This window comes from Crocodylus porosus, unplaced genomic scaffold (assembly GCF_001723895.1).
Source record: "Crocodylus porosus isolate Cpor-Errol unplaced genomic scaffold, CroPor_comp1, whole genome shotgun sequence".
Taxonomy (NCBI): domain Eukaryota; kingdom Metazoa; phylum Chordata; order Crocodylia; family Crocodylidae; genus Crocodylus; species Crocodylus porosus.
Window position 1 is genome coordinate 63,024,200 of NW_017728909.1, and position 13,590 is coordinate 63,037,789.

Genomic DNA, 13,590 nt, shown 5'->3' on the forward strand with positions numbered 1-13,590 from the left:
TTTCATCAGCTAAAATTAAGATGCCATCAAAGGCACACAGATCAAGTAATTATTATGATGTATTATTATTATAATGTATAAGCTGTTAAATACTAAATGTGTGCTTAGCGATATACAAGAAACAAAAAGCAAGCTGCTTAAGAAGCTTTCACTCTAATAGGCTGCTCCAAATATTACTGAAAGTAATACTTCCTGCTATAAGTAATCCTATTCATCTAAATGGGACTAAACAGAGTATTAAGTATTATACCTGGTAGCATTTGAAGGCATTTATAAGACAAGTAGGCAATAAAACCAAAAAAGTTCACCTTCCCAGTAACTGAAATCAATTAGACAGCAGTGGCACCTGCAGGAAAACCTCAGCATGAGGCAAAGCAGATCGTATTAGATTTTTCTGTTGTTGTTAAATCTCATGGTATTTTGGACTCTTACTTATTTGACCCTAAGAAATCCTAGCAGGACAGAAATAAAATGCTAATTTAAACAGTACATATTTAAAATGTGATAATTTAAATTTATAATTATGAATAATGTGATAATTTAAATAATATCTCCTTTCCTCAGTCAACAGTCCAGTGCCTTTTTCTATGCTGCCTTATGGTCCAGGAGTGCTTTTGTAAATTCTATGTAAGCTCCCACTCTCTCATAAAAAAAAAATTATAAAAAAATAATATTTATGGAGACTTCAATTTATAAACATTGTATCTTCCTTTTGTACCATCTTATGTTCTTTAAATCACATTCTATTGTTATTAATAGTATCACTCTAGTCTTTAGACTGCAAGATCATAGAGCAGAACTTTAAAATGCTTGGCCTTCTTTCCAAACACTGAATTCTTATGGCACCATATAAATAAATACAAGAATGTGGTTGCCTCCTATCCAACATACATCACCCAGAGCTATTAAATGCAGTCTGGGTGCGTCCACACGTCACCATATAGTGACGTTGCTACGGTGCCGTTTTTTAGTACTACCTTTTGGAAGTACTAAATCACGGCACGGCACTGGTGATTACTGCACTGCGCAGGCGACATATACTTAGATTTCCCCACTACATTGCCATAGCAGCATGCTATATTTGGGGAGTGCGCCACTACTGCGACATAGCTGGTGATCACCTGTAGACCCACAAAACTGCTACATTGCCATAGCACACCATACTTTGCCATAGCGTATCACTACATTGCTATAGGATGACATGTAGACACACCCACTGAGAATAAATATGTTACTATTGGCTCAAATCTATTTCTTTTGTCTAGTCTAATTTTATAGCATTGTTTTGATCGTGAAAGAGCTAAACAGTTACAGCAACCAGAGAGATGGGCCTCCGTGGCATGGGCCTCCGTGGCCAGCCCTATTAGGAGAGGCTGAGGGACCTGAATCTCTTCAGTCTCCGCAAGAGGAGACTGAGGGGGGATCTTGTGACTGCCTACAACCTTATCAGGGGCCACCAACAGGGACTCGAGGAAAGTCTGTTCACCAGGATCCCCCTTGGAGTCACTAGGAACAATGGCCACAAGCTGAGGGAGGATAGGTTTAGGTTAAATATTAGGAAGAACTACTTCACTGGAAGGGTGACCAGAGCCTGGAATAGGCTTCCCAGAGAGGTAGTGCTCTCACCTTCCCTGGAAATCTTCAACAGGAGACTGGACAGGCACCTGGCTGGTATCTTGTGACCCCTCCCACCCCCAGTGCTCCTTCCTCCCCATGGCAGGGGGTCGGACTTGATGATCTGTCTAGGTCCCTTCCAACTCACTGATTCTACGATTCTATGAGATTTTGCCTAATTTATTACCCAACTCTCTATTCAGAAATATTAAACACAGACTAGTAAGCCTTTGGCAAAAGAAATGAAACATATTCTGAGTTCAAATTCACAATCCATCTCCATGGCGTGCAGAAAGGGAAGGTTATTGTTTTCTCAGGATGCACTAAAACAGTTGGGGCCAAACATTTTTGGCATGCATACCATGAATTAGCCCCACGCCCTTCCTAAGTGCCACTCCAATCACTACCCCTCTCCCCCTCACACTTGATCAGCTGCTCCATTTCTGCTCCTGCCCTGTGCTCCTTGCCTGATCTACAGGTTGGCTTTTTGTTTCCTTCCCTGTGCTCCCTCCCCATCTGCTCCTGTTTTCCATTCCCTAACCTATCTGCTATTGTGCCACCTGTTTCCTCCCCAGTCTGTCATGTGCCACATACATAGGATGCCTTTGCCACTTATGGCACACAGGCTAGCCACTGCTCAACAGAAAAGAAAGAAAACTGCTCAACAATAAGCATTTTCAGTGAAAAACAAAATAAAACATGAGTCTCTACATCCTATTTGTTTACAGGAATACTGACAGTATATTTTCCTCAAGCTCCTTTAAGAAATGAAATGATGCTGTTGCTGCTATGGTCCATGAAATATGTGAGAGACAAGAATTCTCACGGAGTATTATCTTTTATTGGACCAACTGTATAGTTGAGATAGACATAGACAAGCTTTCAAGTATCATAGGTCTTCCTTAGGTCTCTGGAAGAGAAGCAGACACAGATGAGAGACTTCTGAATAGACACAAACTTACTAGGATGCATCTCATTCAGACATCCAAGTGAGAGCTGGTAAGAGTTATTCCAACATGACATAATTTTGTTAGAGAACACTGGTTCATTACACCCAAATATTTCAGATCTGAGACATCTTAGATTTAACAAACTTTTAAACCTTTCCTGGTTTTCTGGTGGGCTGCTGGGTTCCATGATTTTTATGACCCATGGCTACAGAGCAGTACCATCATGCCCAAAAGTCCTGAAGGCCCCTCCTCTAACCGTCTCAGTTCCTGGCTACATAGTAAGTAGCCCAGAAGCTGAGAACTGGATTTAACATTGGTACTCAGATCTTCTCAATTTTCTGCTGCAGAGCCTAGCAATGCTGAAATATCTTAACTCCATTATGCCAACTGCTCCAAGCCATGAATACAAGAGTCCATACAGATACTTCCAGTTTAGCAGTGGTGCAGATTTCATAGCAAGAAAGGACTGGTACTATGGACCAGTCCATGAAAGCTACATGAATGGTGCTTTTAATGAGGATACACAAAATTAACATGGGTGTCTGCTGCACTTCATGCTGTATTTAGACTCTTATTTGATCCTAAAGAATCCTAAAAGAAGAGAAATAAATGCTAATTTAAATAATACTAATTTAAAATAATTTGAAATGATCTTTCCTCTTTGCCCTTGCTCAGTCTATATCTCAGTGCCTTTTGCTATACTACCTTATGCTCCTGGAATACCTTCCTAATTTATATACAAGCTCCCAATCTCATTCAAAAAATAGTAAAACAAAAAAAAGGTGGTGTTCATCAAGAAAAACAATATATCACAGTAAACTAGAATTGAGCCTACAGTCATCACTTCCATGGGATCTAACAGACTATAAATCTGTATGAACTGATAATACCACATTATACTCCAGAATTTTTTCCCCTAGAGTTCTCTACATTGTAATTAAGCTAGAACTTGAGCACCAGCTTCTCTCCAAAACTAAACATAAGCTGATCACATTTTTGTACTGTTCAAATTATACAGACAGTCGCTCCTTTTCAGCCTTCTCCTGACCTTAACAGACCTGATTCTTGGAAGCCTGAGGCAGTGACAACACTATTTTGAGGAATAATAAATGTGAAATATAATTTCAATTCTACCTTAAAAATACAAACCACAACCCTTGACTTCACAAATATCGTTTCATAATTTTAATTCAGTTGTGAAGGTACTAAGTTTGTCTTTTGTTTTTGAAAATATCCTGTGCTTTTATGGTCCTCCCCTACTGGTATCTATGGCTAGCCATTGTGGATCTATGAAAACTAGAGCCAAAAATCCCTTCCATTTGGAACAGAGTGACAGCCAGTCCATGGCTGTGGGGGGCAGTGCTACTCAGGCAGTCTTTAAATGTCACTAACATTGTTGCAGACCCCCTAAGAGCCAGCTGCCTGGAGCTGAGCAGGCAGTATGACCTATGGCCGCACTGAGGAATGGCTCAATAGAATGGGACACCGCCTTATCTAATGGATTAAGCACAAGACCAAGACCAAAAGATGCCTATGTTCTAATGCTGGCTTTGACAATGACTTGTTCTGTGGCCTTAACTGAGTCAGTTAACCTTTCTAAGTTTTCCATCTGTGAAACGGATATTATAATACCTGTCTTACAGTAGTGTTGTGATGACTTATTATGCATAAAGTTTGCATGCATATTCAAGCTCTCTGGCAAGGATGTTCAATGCAACAACTACATTTAACCTAATGCTACAAGCCACTTGCAGAAATTCCCAATCTGACAACCACAAATATGTTTACCAAATCTAATTCTAACCATTGCACTCATTCACTAATGAAAGAAAACGTCGTTTCCCTGCTTTTTACTTAATAATTAAAAACAACAACCTTCTTTTTAAAAATGAAATTTTGTGGACATTTAGTTCATAATCTGGACTAAACCTTTCAGTGAATAAAAATATGGCCTGCTGAAGTTTTATCACTTCTCCCCCAAATACTATTTTGTATTCTTTTTCATTTCATGAAATTAACTCACATTTATATCGGGACTAGACATCCTGCTCCTGGATGGTACAAATTACATCTGGAACCATACTTCTAAAGGAGACTCAAATAAACAATATGAATTTTTGTATTAAGAGCCTTCTGTTTCTATATGGAAATGTATGGTTGTGTATATGCAAGAAAAATATTGCTAGCATCTCGGGAACAAAGCCAAAAGTTGTTTTTAAAACTCAGGTCCTAGAAGTTAACAGATGTAAACCCATCTTCATCTGCATCTGAAAATATTACCCATCTTACCATACTTCCAATTAAACTTATCAATACTTTAACAAGAATTTACCAGGAACGAGTCTCTCACATAAACTTTCAAAGAAAAAAGTTTGCCCTTGCTCAGTCTATATCTCAGTGCCTCTCTCTTGAGCTGCATTTACTTTCTGTTCCCCAAGAGGTGACAGCATGAAATCTAACATATGTAGGATACTAAATCCAAATGTCATGAAGCCTTTAATCAAATATGCCTTTTATACAAAGTCCTGTGCAGAAAACTCAGAACCCTAAAAAGTACAAACAATCAACTGATAATGAGGCCATAAATACAAGTAAATTTACTTCTAATGAAGACTAGAGACACAGTCATCAAAGTGTTAAAAATTCATTTCATGCATATCTCATTTGCCTCTTCGCTGATATTTATCACATAATTCTGTGAGAAAGTAGAGGCCTAAGATTGCTCCAGATAAATGTCTCAATTAATTGTACAGAGGTAGCCCTCTTTGAGCTGAACCAGAGCTGTGAGCTCTTTATTAAAAGCACTATTCTGTAGCCCGTAACCTTGTTCCTTGACTCCTCTCTAGTTTCCAATTTAAACAAGTCCCCATGCGGCCTGCTCTAAAGGGCTTTGTCTCCCTGTCATTGTTAAGAGAGCCGAGGCATCCTGGAAGTGTGAAATCAGACCTCATGAGCTGAACGGTTCCCCAGGGAACGCTGGACTGCGCAGAAGGTCAAAGTCATGGGCTGGACCATCTGAAAGCGTCTGATCGCCGGTCTGTGACACAGCAAGCGGGGTGGGGGGGTGGGGGGGTGGAGAGCAAGGAGACTAGAATTGAGCACATCTTAATTAAAGCCCACAGACAGCAAAACAAACTGTTTTCTAGGCAGGCTGTCAAATAGAGCTTAGATTTAGCCCTACTAATGAATATGAGTTGCTAACTGTTACTTCTTAAGATAATAAGACTCTCAGTGAAGTTGATAAAAACTGTGGCATATCTTTTTTTCACCGTTTTCTTCCTTAAATAATCTGCTATCAATAAGGCAGATTTTCTAAAGAAAAGTATGAACATGTCTGTCTTAATAAAGGATTAGCAAACACCATCTATTAAACTAGCTGATTTCACCAGAGAACTAGAGCTTTATAAGCCTTCTATATACATAACTGTTGCAGGAAGCAAAACACAATTTATCTGACTACTGCTATAACTGATGCTACATTTCATTTTAAAAGGATCTGTGTTTCTTTCTAAAATTTGTCTGGTTCAAACGCAAAGAAAACATGTTAATTTGAGAGGTTAACTCTGATGATGAATATATTATACACTACCTTTAAACAATTTGCTAGTATGTATATTTCTCACTGGTCAAAGCTTTATTGTACCAGTCTGTAGCAATGCTTCACAAGCCCCTAGTCTCTCTGAAGGCTACAATCCCTTCATAAGGAACCCCAAGCAAGCTAGGGGGAATGCAGAAGGAAGGGAAAAGATAACTTTTCCTGTATTGCTGAGGACTTGTGGGGAAAAAAATAAAACAATCTAGTATTGAACAGTTAATGCTTAATAAGGATGTAAACTGAAGCATCTCCGGAAGAAAATAAAAAAATGAGCAGCCTCTCTTGTCCTGCTGCACTTTTTCATACCTGAATTCCAAAAATACAGTGTTTCCATGAAAACCTTTCAAGCATGGTTGTTTGCCCCATCACACCTCCTAACAGAATAAAAGTTCATACTGGTAGAAGCCTACTATTTTTGACCTACAGAAAGAATTGCATGACCTTGTTCGAGACGCGTTCTTATGTGCTTCTCCTGGTTGCAGGGGCATTACAGTATGCCAGTTCTTTTGCCGACTGACCCTACAAAGTGGTCAGTACTTTCTATTCTTACTGAAGTCAAGTTTGGCTGCTAGGAAAATGCTCAATCCCTCAAAAGATTATGCCCTTAATGGGTGTTCTTGTAAGTGGCTGGATTGAGTAGTATTTCTTAATACTTCTCAAACCCAGTTATAGGAGACTTTAACAGTGACCAATTTTCAAAACTGTTGCACCGACTTTCTCAGGCTGTAAAAGCCTGCCCACAATTTAACTGAAATTTCAATCCACCCCTTGTCTCTTGTTCAATGCATGTGTATGTGTGGGAGTTGTAAACTGAGGCCTTAACCACCACAGTTAATCTCTTTTTTTAATCTGTATTAACCTTAATGATTTGAAGTGCACTGTCCAACACTGGCCTATTGAGATGGAAGAAAAAACTACCCTCAACTATCAACAGTTTATTAGAGGCTTAACTGAAGTGACCTACTGTAGTAGTATTCAGCTGAACAAGGCTATAGGCTTTTTGTGGAAAGGAAAAGAATTGAGGGTTTCATTAAAAAGTAATTTGTGCTTTTTACTCACTCATTCAAAGGGAGTCTCAATTGCTCTTTATTCACACAGAGTTAATACAGTATTACAATGCTTCTCAATGAATGTATGGTAACAAAAGAAAAAATTTTACATTTTGAAAGGAAAAAATTCTTTGTAACTGTAGCAAGATTGATGGCTACTTAAAAGATTACAGCAGTCTTTTCCTTTCTGTGCTTATGCTTAATGATGGAATATTACGGAGTTTTTAAACTATTCAGCCTAAGCTAATATATTTTGACATTACTTTATATTAAAAATTATATTAAAAATGAAATTCTCAACCTACAGGCTAGGGAGCAAATCTCACAGATACTGTTTAGGTATTTATGTTGTTGCTTAGACTTGGGATAAAATACCATAAGGTTAACTCAGAAAAAATTATGCCAAATAATAAATAGATAAATAAATAAAATGCAAAGCATCCCCCACAATTTTGATTCATATAAGCAAATCTTAATCACATATAATATTGTTGATGTCAGTTGGTCTCCTCCATAAATAAGGATTACTCACTTGAGTAAGGGTGGGAGGAGCAGGTCCTACATAGCATCTACAAACACTTTATTATGACAGAAAAGGCTTGATCATAATATGAAGAATCAAAAAACAAATCAATCACCAAATAAGTCCTTTCATTAACAGTTATTTCTAAACATCTATTCAAATTCATATTGTAATCTGAAGGCAGGCCACTCAAGTGGTTCTAAAGGTCCCTACAAAAATAGATACATGTCAGAGCACTTAATAAATCATTTCCCTTTTTTTCAACATTATAGCAAACATAGTGGTCCAAAAATTTGTATAATCTCTGAAATATACAGCCTTCTTTAAAAATACTTATTTAGTACAAATAATTGTTCTAGCTATTCCTGGTGGACAGACACAATATTTAGAGCACCTAGGATGGCAATATAGCAGGTGTTTATTCCCGTTGATAACTGACAGTCATTCAAAATGTACAGTGTCTTAAAATAGTTTCAGTAGTTCTGTACATCTTTAATTGAATCAAATGCATTTCCAAAATCTTGTGCAGAAATGACATGAGGATCAAGAAAAGTCAAAGACTGAACCAGGTCAGAGACTGAATCATCCCATTGCCCCTGAATAACTTAATCTCTCTCTCTCTGTTCAGACCACATTGGATTATAAGGTCAAAGCAGAGCAAAGAATCTTAAGAAGTGTTTCTCCAAGCTCCTCCAAAAAAAGAATCTGTTATTTTGTGTTTCACAAACTGGATGATCAGTTTCAGCATTTTTTTGCCCTGTTACATCTCTAAAGAAAAAAAAAATATTTATATCATATTACTTTATACAGAAGCATTACACGAGACATATCGGATCATGCCTACATTTATTCCTGTAATAGAATTTGTACTTTAACTTCTATGGTGGCAGCTAAACCAAATATTCATGAATTTTATAGTAATGATAGATACTTTATGAAAGTGAACAATCTCTTCTTATTCCCCTTAGCTTGTGGAGCATGACGCTCATTGTACTTTTAAGAGAGAACTTAGTTATTTTTGAAGAAAAAATATTGGTATAGTTTCAACATTTTTTTCTTAAGTAGTTTTCAATAAGCAAAATACAACTCTATCAATTCAGCTAATTATACAAAGAACAAATCATTACTAAATAATAACTTTAAATTATTTACTTATCAATCTTTACAATTAGCCACTGAAGTAGCATTGGTCACGGGAAACTTTGTGTTCCTTAGGAAGATCTGATTATTATTACTAGTATTTTAATATTAAACTCGAACCAGTCTGTCAAGCTCTTTGGTAAATTCCAGAAGGTTAGTTCCTGACAGATTTAATGTATTATCTGAGCCTATCGTATTTTGAATTAACTGTCTGCTTTGTCTTGTAAACAATATTTACCTTCAGTTCATTTTGATTATGAGATTTTCATATATTTGTACCCATTAGAGAATGAAGTCCTGCACATCTACCACATAAAATGTCTTTGCAGGACCTCTGATGGTGAAAAAGGTGTATTTCTCCTCTCCCATAGAAACTGTAGGATTCTGTTTGCTGGCATTACAACTCATGGTCCAGCACATAAAAGTTTTGTTTTTTGCTAAGAGATATGTCGTCTGCAAATGAGCTGAAGAGTTCTGACACTTTATCGTTTTTAAACTTTATATTTTGCTGAAACTGTCCTATTTGTCAAATGATTCACTTTTTTATTAGACTATCACAGAAACATAATGAGTCCTTGCCTGTAACATCAGCTGCCATCAACGCTTCTGCTCTGATGACCTTCACTTGTAGAAATCCCACATCCTTCAGATTATGAAACATCCTCATTGGGCTCTAAATAATAATAATAATAATAAACATAAATATTATAGCTTGTATAATTCTTCTCCCTCCCCTCCATTCCAAATATCATTTAGTACACATGATTGCCTTTTTAATTAGGGTTTTTTTTTAGGAATGTAATGTTAACGGTACCCATCAGTTTCAAAGCATATCTATCTCCAATTTATAAACTGGAGATTAAATGAAAGAATATATAAAGGTAAAACAAATTTAAAATTTTAATTCAACTTTATTATACTTCTAATATTAAAAGTGAATAAAAATTTTTTTAATGTTGGTACATTATTTAGCATAACAACATATACAACTGAATAAAAATATTTATACTATTTCCTCTTGCTAAATACTTTTGCACTTAAAAACCATATTTAATTTCCCTTGTTATAGCTCCCCAAAAGAGTTTTGTTTGTGATTAAGGGCCAATATTCTTCTTTTCAGAAACATGTTTAGTCATCTGACTTTAACAGGAGTGACACACAAATCAAAGACCAAAAAGATGGTTATGTACTGCTGGAACTCTCATAACAGATCTTTCCTTCCTTGCCAGCAAGGCTTATATATCATTTAGATTTATCAACATTGGAAAAGAGTAGTTCACATTTATTCATGATATGCAACATTTGTGAAAACCTTTTAGAAAACTATTTTGAAACACTGATAGCTATGTTTTCAAGTGACCAGATGCAGGAGACTGGTATTGTAGTAATTGAGCCCAAGAGGCTCAAATGTTTCTATAAGGCCTGAATCATACTGCCAATTCTGCAGATAAATTTTAAGCCCACAATATATTAACTGTACATACCAAAGCTATATTTTAGACATCAGATAATCTGAGTCAGGAACTCAAAAGATGGTCAATTAAAATAAAATTCTAAAGTCCATATTTAGAAATGTATGTGGCTTGATCTAAGATTTTTTTTTTTACAAGTCTTGTTCCTAAAACCTAGCACTTGTGCACATTATAACTTTCATCAACAGTTTCCTACAAACAAATCCATTGAAGCCATTTTTTTTTAAATTAAGGCCAATAAGTTTTAAAGCTAGGGCCTTATTTTACTGCTTTAATATGAAGCAAGTGAAACAGCTTGTACTGTTCATAACAAAGTCTGAGATTTTAAATCATGCAAGCAGCAAGAAAGACACTAGGTGGGTGATTCTGAAATATATCATAAGGGAAAACTGTTAGGTAAAACTATTAGGGAGCTTTAAGTCTGTAAACTAAGATTACTGTTCTGAAGTAATCTTGAAGGTGCCACTTGAGTGCAATCCTAAAGGTTAGCTTGTTTGAAAAATGTAATATATTTATGCCTAACAAACATTAAAGCACATCCCTGCCTTTTTATTAACAAGAGAATTCTGACAGTCAAATCACACTATGATATTAATTTTATAAGTCCCCTCTGACTGATTATTGTTCACAGCGGATGGTTGACCTTGGTATACTGAGCTGAGGAAATGCAGTTATGTGTAATCTCATAGGCTTTATATATATACACACATATATACACATATACATATATATAGTGTTTATCACAGAGATTGTTTTAATCAGTATTCACATTTGTTTATTATCAGAAATCTGTTCAAAATAAACAGATAAAGTTGAATCAAAACATACTTCACTCATGTGCTTGCAAACCAAGGGTGGTGGAAGTGGTGTTACCGATAGCAATGTTATAATTCAAACGTCTGTTGGAAGTCTGTCATTTATTACAATACTGATCAAGTTTAATTTTGGAAGCTTCTTATCAGAGCTGGCACCAAAATACAGATAAGTTTCCTGCTCTAATGTAGTCCAAAAGGTGAAGAGATTTACCAGAAGGTTTTTGCACCTCAATTTTTGTAGCTATTTAACAAAAGTTTCTAAGTGGCTGAAACAAATAGCAAGCTGGGAGGGGGGGAGACTAAGCCAAAGTTTAAAAAAAAAAACACACACACACACACACACACAAAAAAAAAATCACACTGGTAAATACATTCTGCTAAAAGGCAGCATTGCTGTATTTCACTCTTGATACCCTTTCTCAGACTCTCTGGGATAATTATCATTTGAACTTTTAGTTTCAGCAAGTCAGCTGATTTAGACTCATTTATTGTACATTCTGACAGCCTGGGCTAGTGACATACTGTGCAATATTATTGTAGGGACTCTATGAAAAGAAAATGACTTTATTACATTACTTTAAATATGTAACATTATGTAATGATTTATCAGATGATATTCTGTCTTCTTATTTATGATTATTGTTGAAGGCCTCAAAACCTAGATAGCTTCTAAAGTCTGAAATTTCCATAGTAGAGGAATCTATGATTTGCTGTGAATCCTTTCAGCCCTCAATAGATGGGAAAAGATTGAAATGCTCTGGAGATGAGTCCTCTTTATTTTTTTAATGAAAGGCTGTATAATATATTTTCTGTATGGCTGCAGCAGCTGTCAGGAAGAGCATCTCAGTTCAGCTCTATTATGGGAGAAGCAATACCCCATCCTATGGCATTGAGATACACTGAGGGGCCAGTACTGATTGACAGCTTGTCACCGTGACGTCTTATTCCATCTCTGTTATGGAGAAAATTAATGTCACACCACCAGCCTTATGACTCGCTGTCATCCTAGAACCGCTCACCTTTTATCAATGCTCTAAATAACATTTCAAGCCCATCGTCTCACGGTGGACAATCCGGTCAAGGGACATTAAATCGGATGACTGTGAAATGTCATAATAAAAATGGAATGCTAACAACTTCTTCTCTAAACTAGCTCCTCTGGTTTTTAAACTGTGACAAGGGGGACCATGGGTTCAGCACACCCGTTCTGAAAAGGTCATACAATCTCTCTTGGTCTGTACCCATTACTGCCCTCCTTCTCCCCACCCCAAAAGGAATTAATCTTTTCAGACAATTGTGGTAAAATAATGGTTCAAACAGTAATGTCTGTTTAATTTGTAGGGCTCTGATGTTCAGCTACAAATGGTTAAATGACAGTAATAGAGTCATTTTCAAAGGCTATTTGATCTGATGGCAGGGTCAGCTCATTAACTGTTTGTGGCCACAAGAGCGGGTGCAAAATGCATTTTTCAAATGTTGTTTGCCTTTAAGAAGTAAAAAAAAAAAAAAAAATCTTCCAAATGCTATAAGTGCATCTTGCTAACTGCATATTAGTTATTTGTATATGCCTGACAGTATAAAGATAAATCATTCAGCAATGAGAAGAAACAATCTGGATTCTGTACATATTGTTCTGCTGCTACCTATGGGTCACTTTAGCGAACAAAATATGGCAATTTCTCCAAAGGTATTCAATATTAAATTCTGGAATATATGTAAATGTAAACTTATGTTTCTGTCAAGTAGCAAATTAGAAACATCCCTCAAACAAAGGTTATGTGTTTTCTTACGTTTCGAATGCAGCAGTATGTGTATATTGAAGATGTATTTAAATTTTGAAAATTATGTTTATGTATATGGATATATGAGAATAAGAAATCATTTGATCATTCTCATACTATATAAATTATGTTATACATTCAACTTTTAAAGCAAAAGTAGAGAATTGAAGAAAGCTAAACTTATACATGGAGCAATCTTATTTCCCTATGTTGTCGCTGAACTATCAAAACTATCAATATCACTTAACAGCCACATGTTATCACAGTTATCCACAAAAATATGGTATTGTTACACTCAATATCAAAATGTATGTCATTATAGAAAATAGATCCATCAGAAATGTATTATATTTATAAAGATCTATTCTGACAACAACAGACTCTGCCTTGCTGGATATCAAAATCTGAAATAATTCTCATAATTGTAATTATTTTTCAAAGGTGGTACACAATACCTTAGCTCTCAGTTGGTTAGAAAATATAATGTTTAGCCTCACTAAGTCACCTCTATTAAACTGAGTTTACGATAACACTATTGGTGTATGAGTTGTACAAGCATTAGCAGACAGCTGATTCGGTGGAGATAGCCAGAATAAATTTGCTGAAGCGCACATCCTGCTAATCTGTTTGAAGAATATTGTACAGCATTAG

General features: G+C 36.1%; 1 protein-coding gene across 3 annotated transcripts in view; it reads right to left on the bottom strand.

Annotated features, from left to right (window-relative positions):
* Positions 1-13,590, bottom strand: part of MCTP1 (multiple C2 and transmembrane domain containing 1) — a 339,066-nt gene that overhangs the window by 163,899 nt on the left and 161,577 nt on the right. For all 3 annotated transcript variants that reach the window (XM_019532386.1, XM_019532387.1, XM_019532385.1), the window contains one exon: positions 9,451-9,544. In XM_019532386.1, the coding sequence (XP_019387931.1) occupies positions 9,451-9,544 (94 nt within the window). The remainder of the gene's footprint in view (positions 1-9,450; positions 9,545-13,590) is intronic.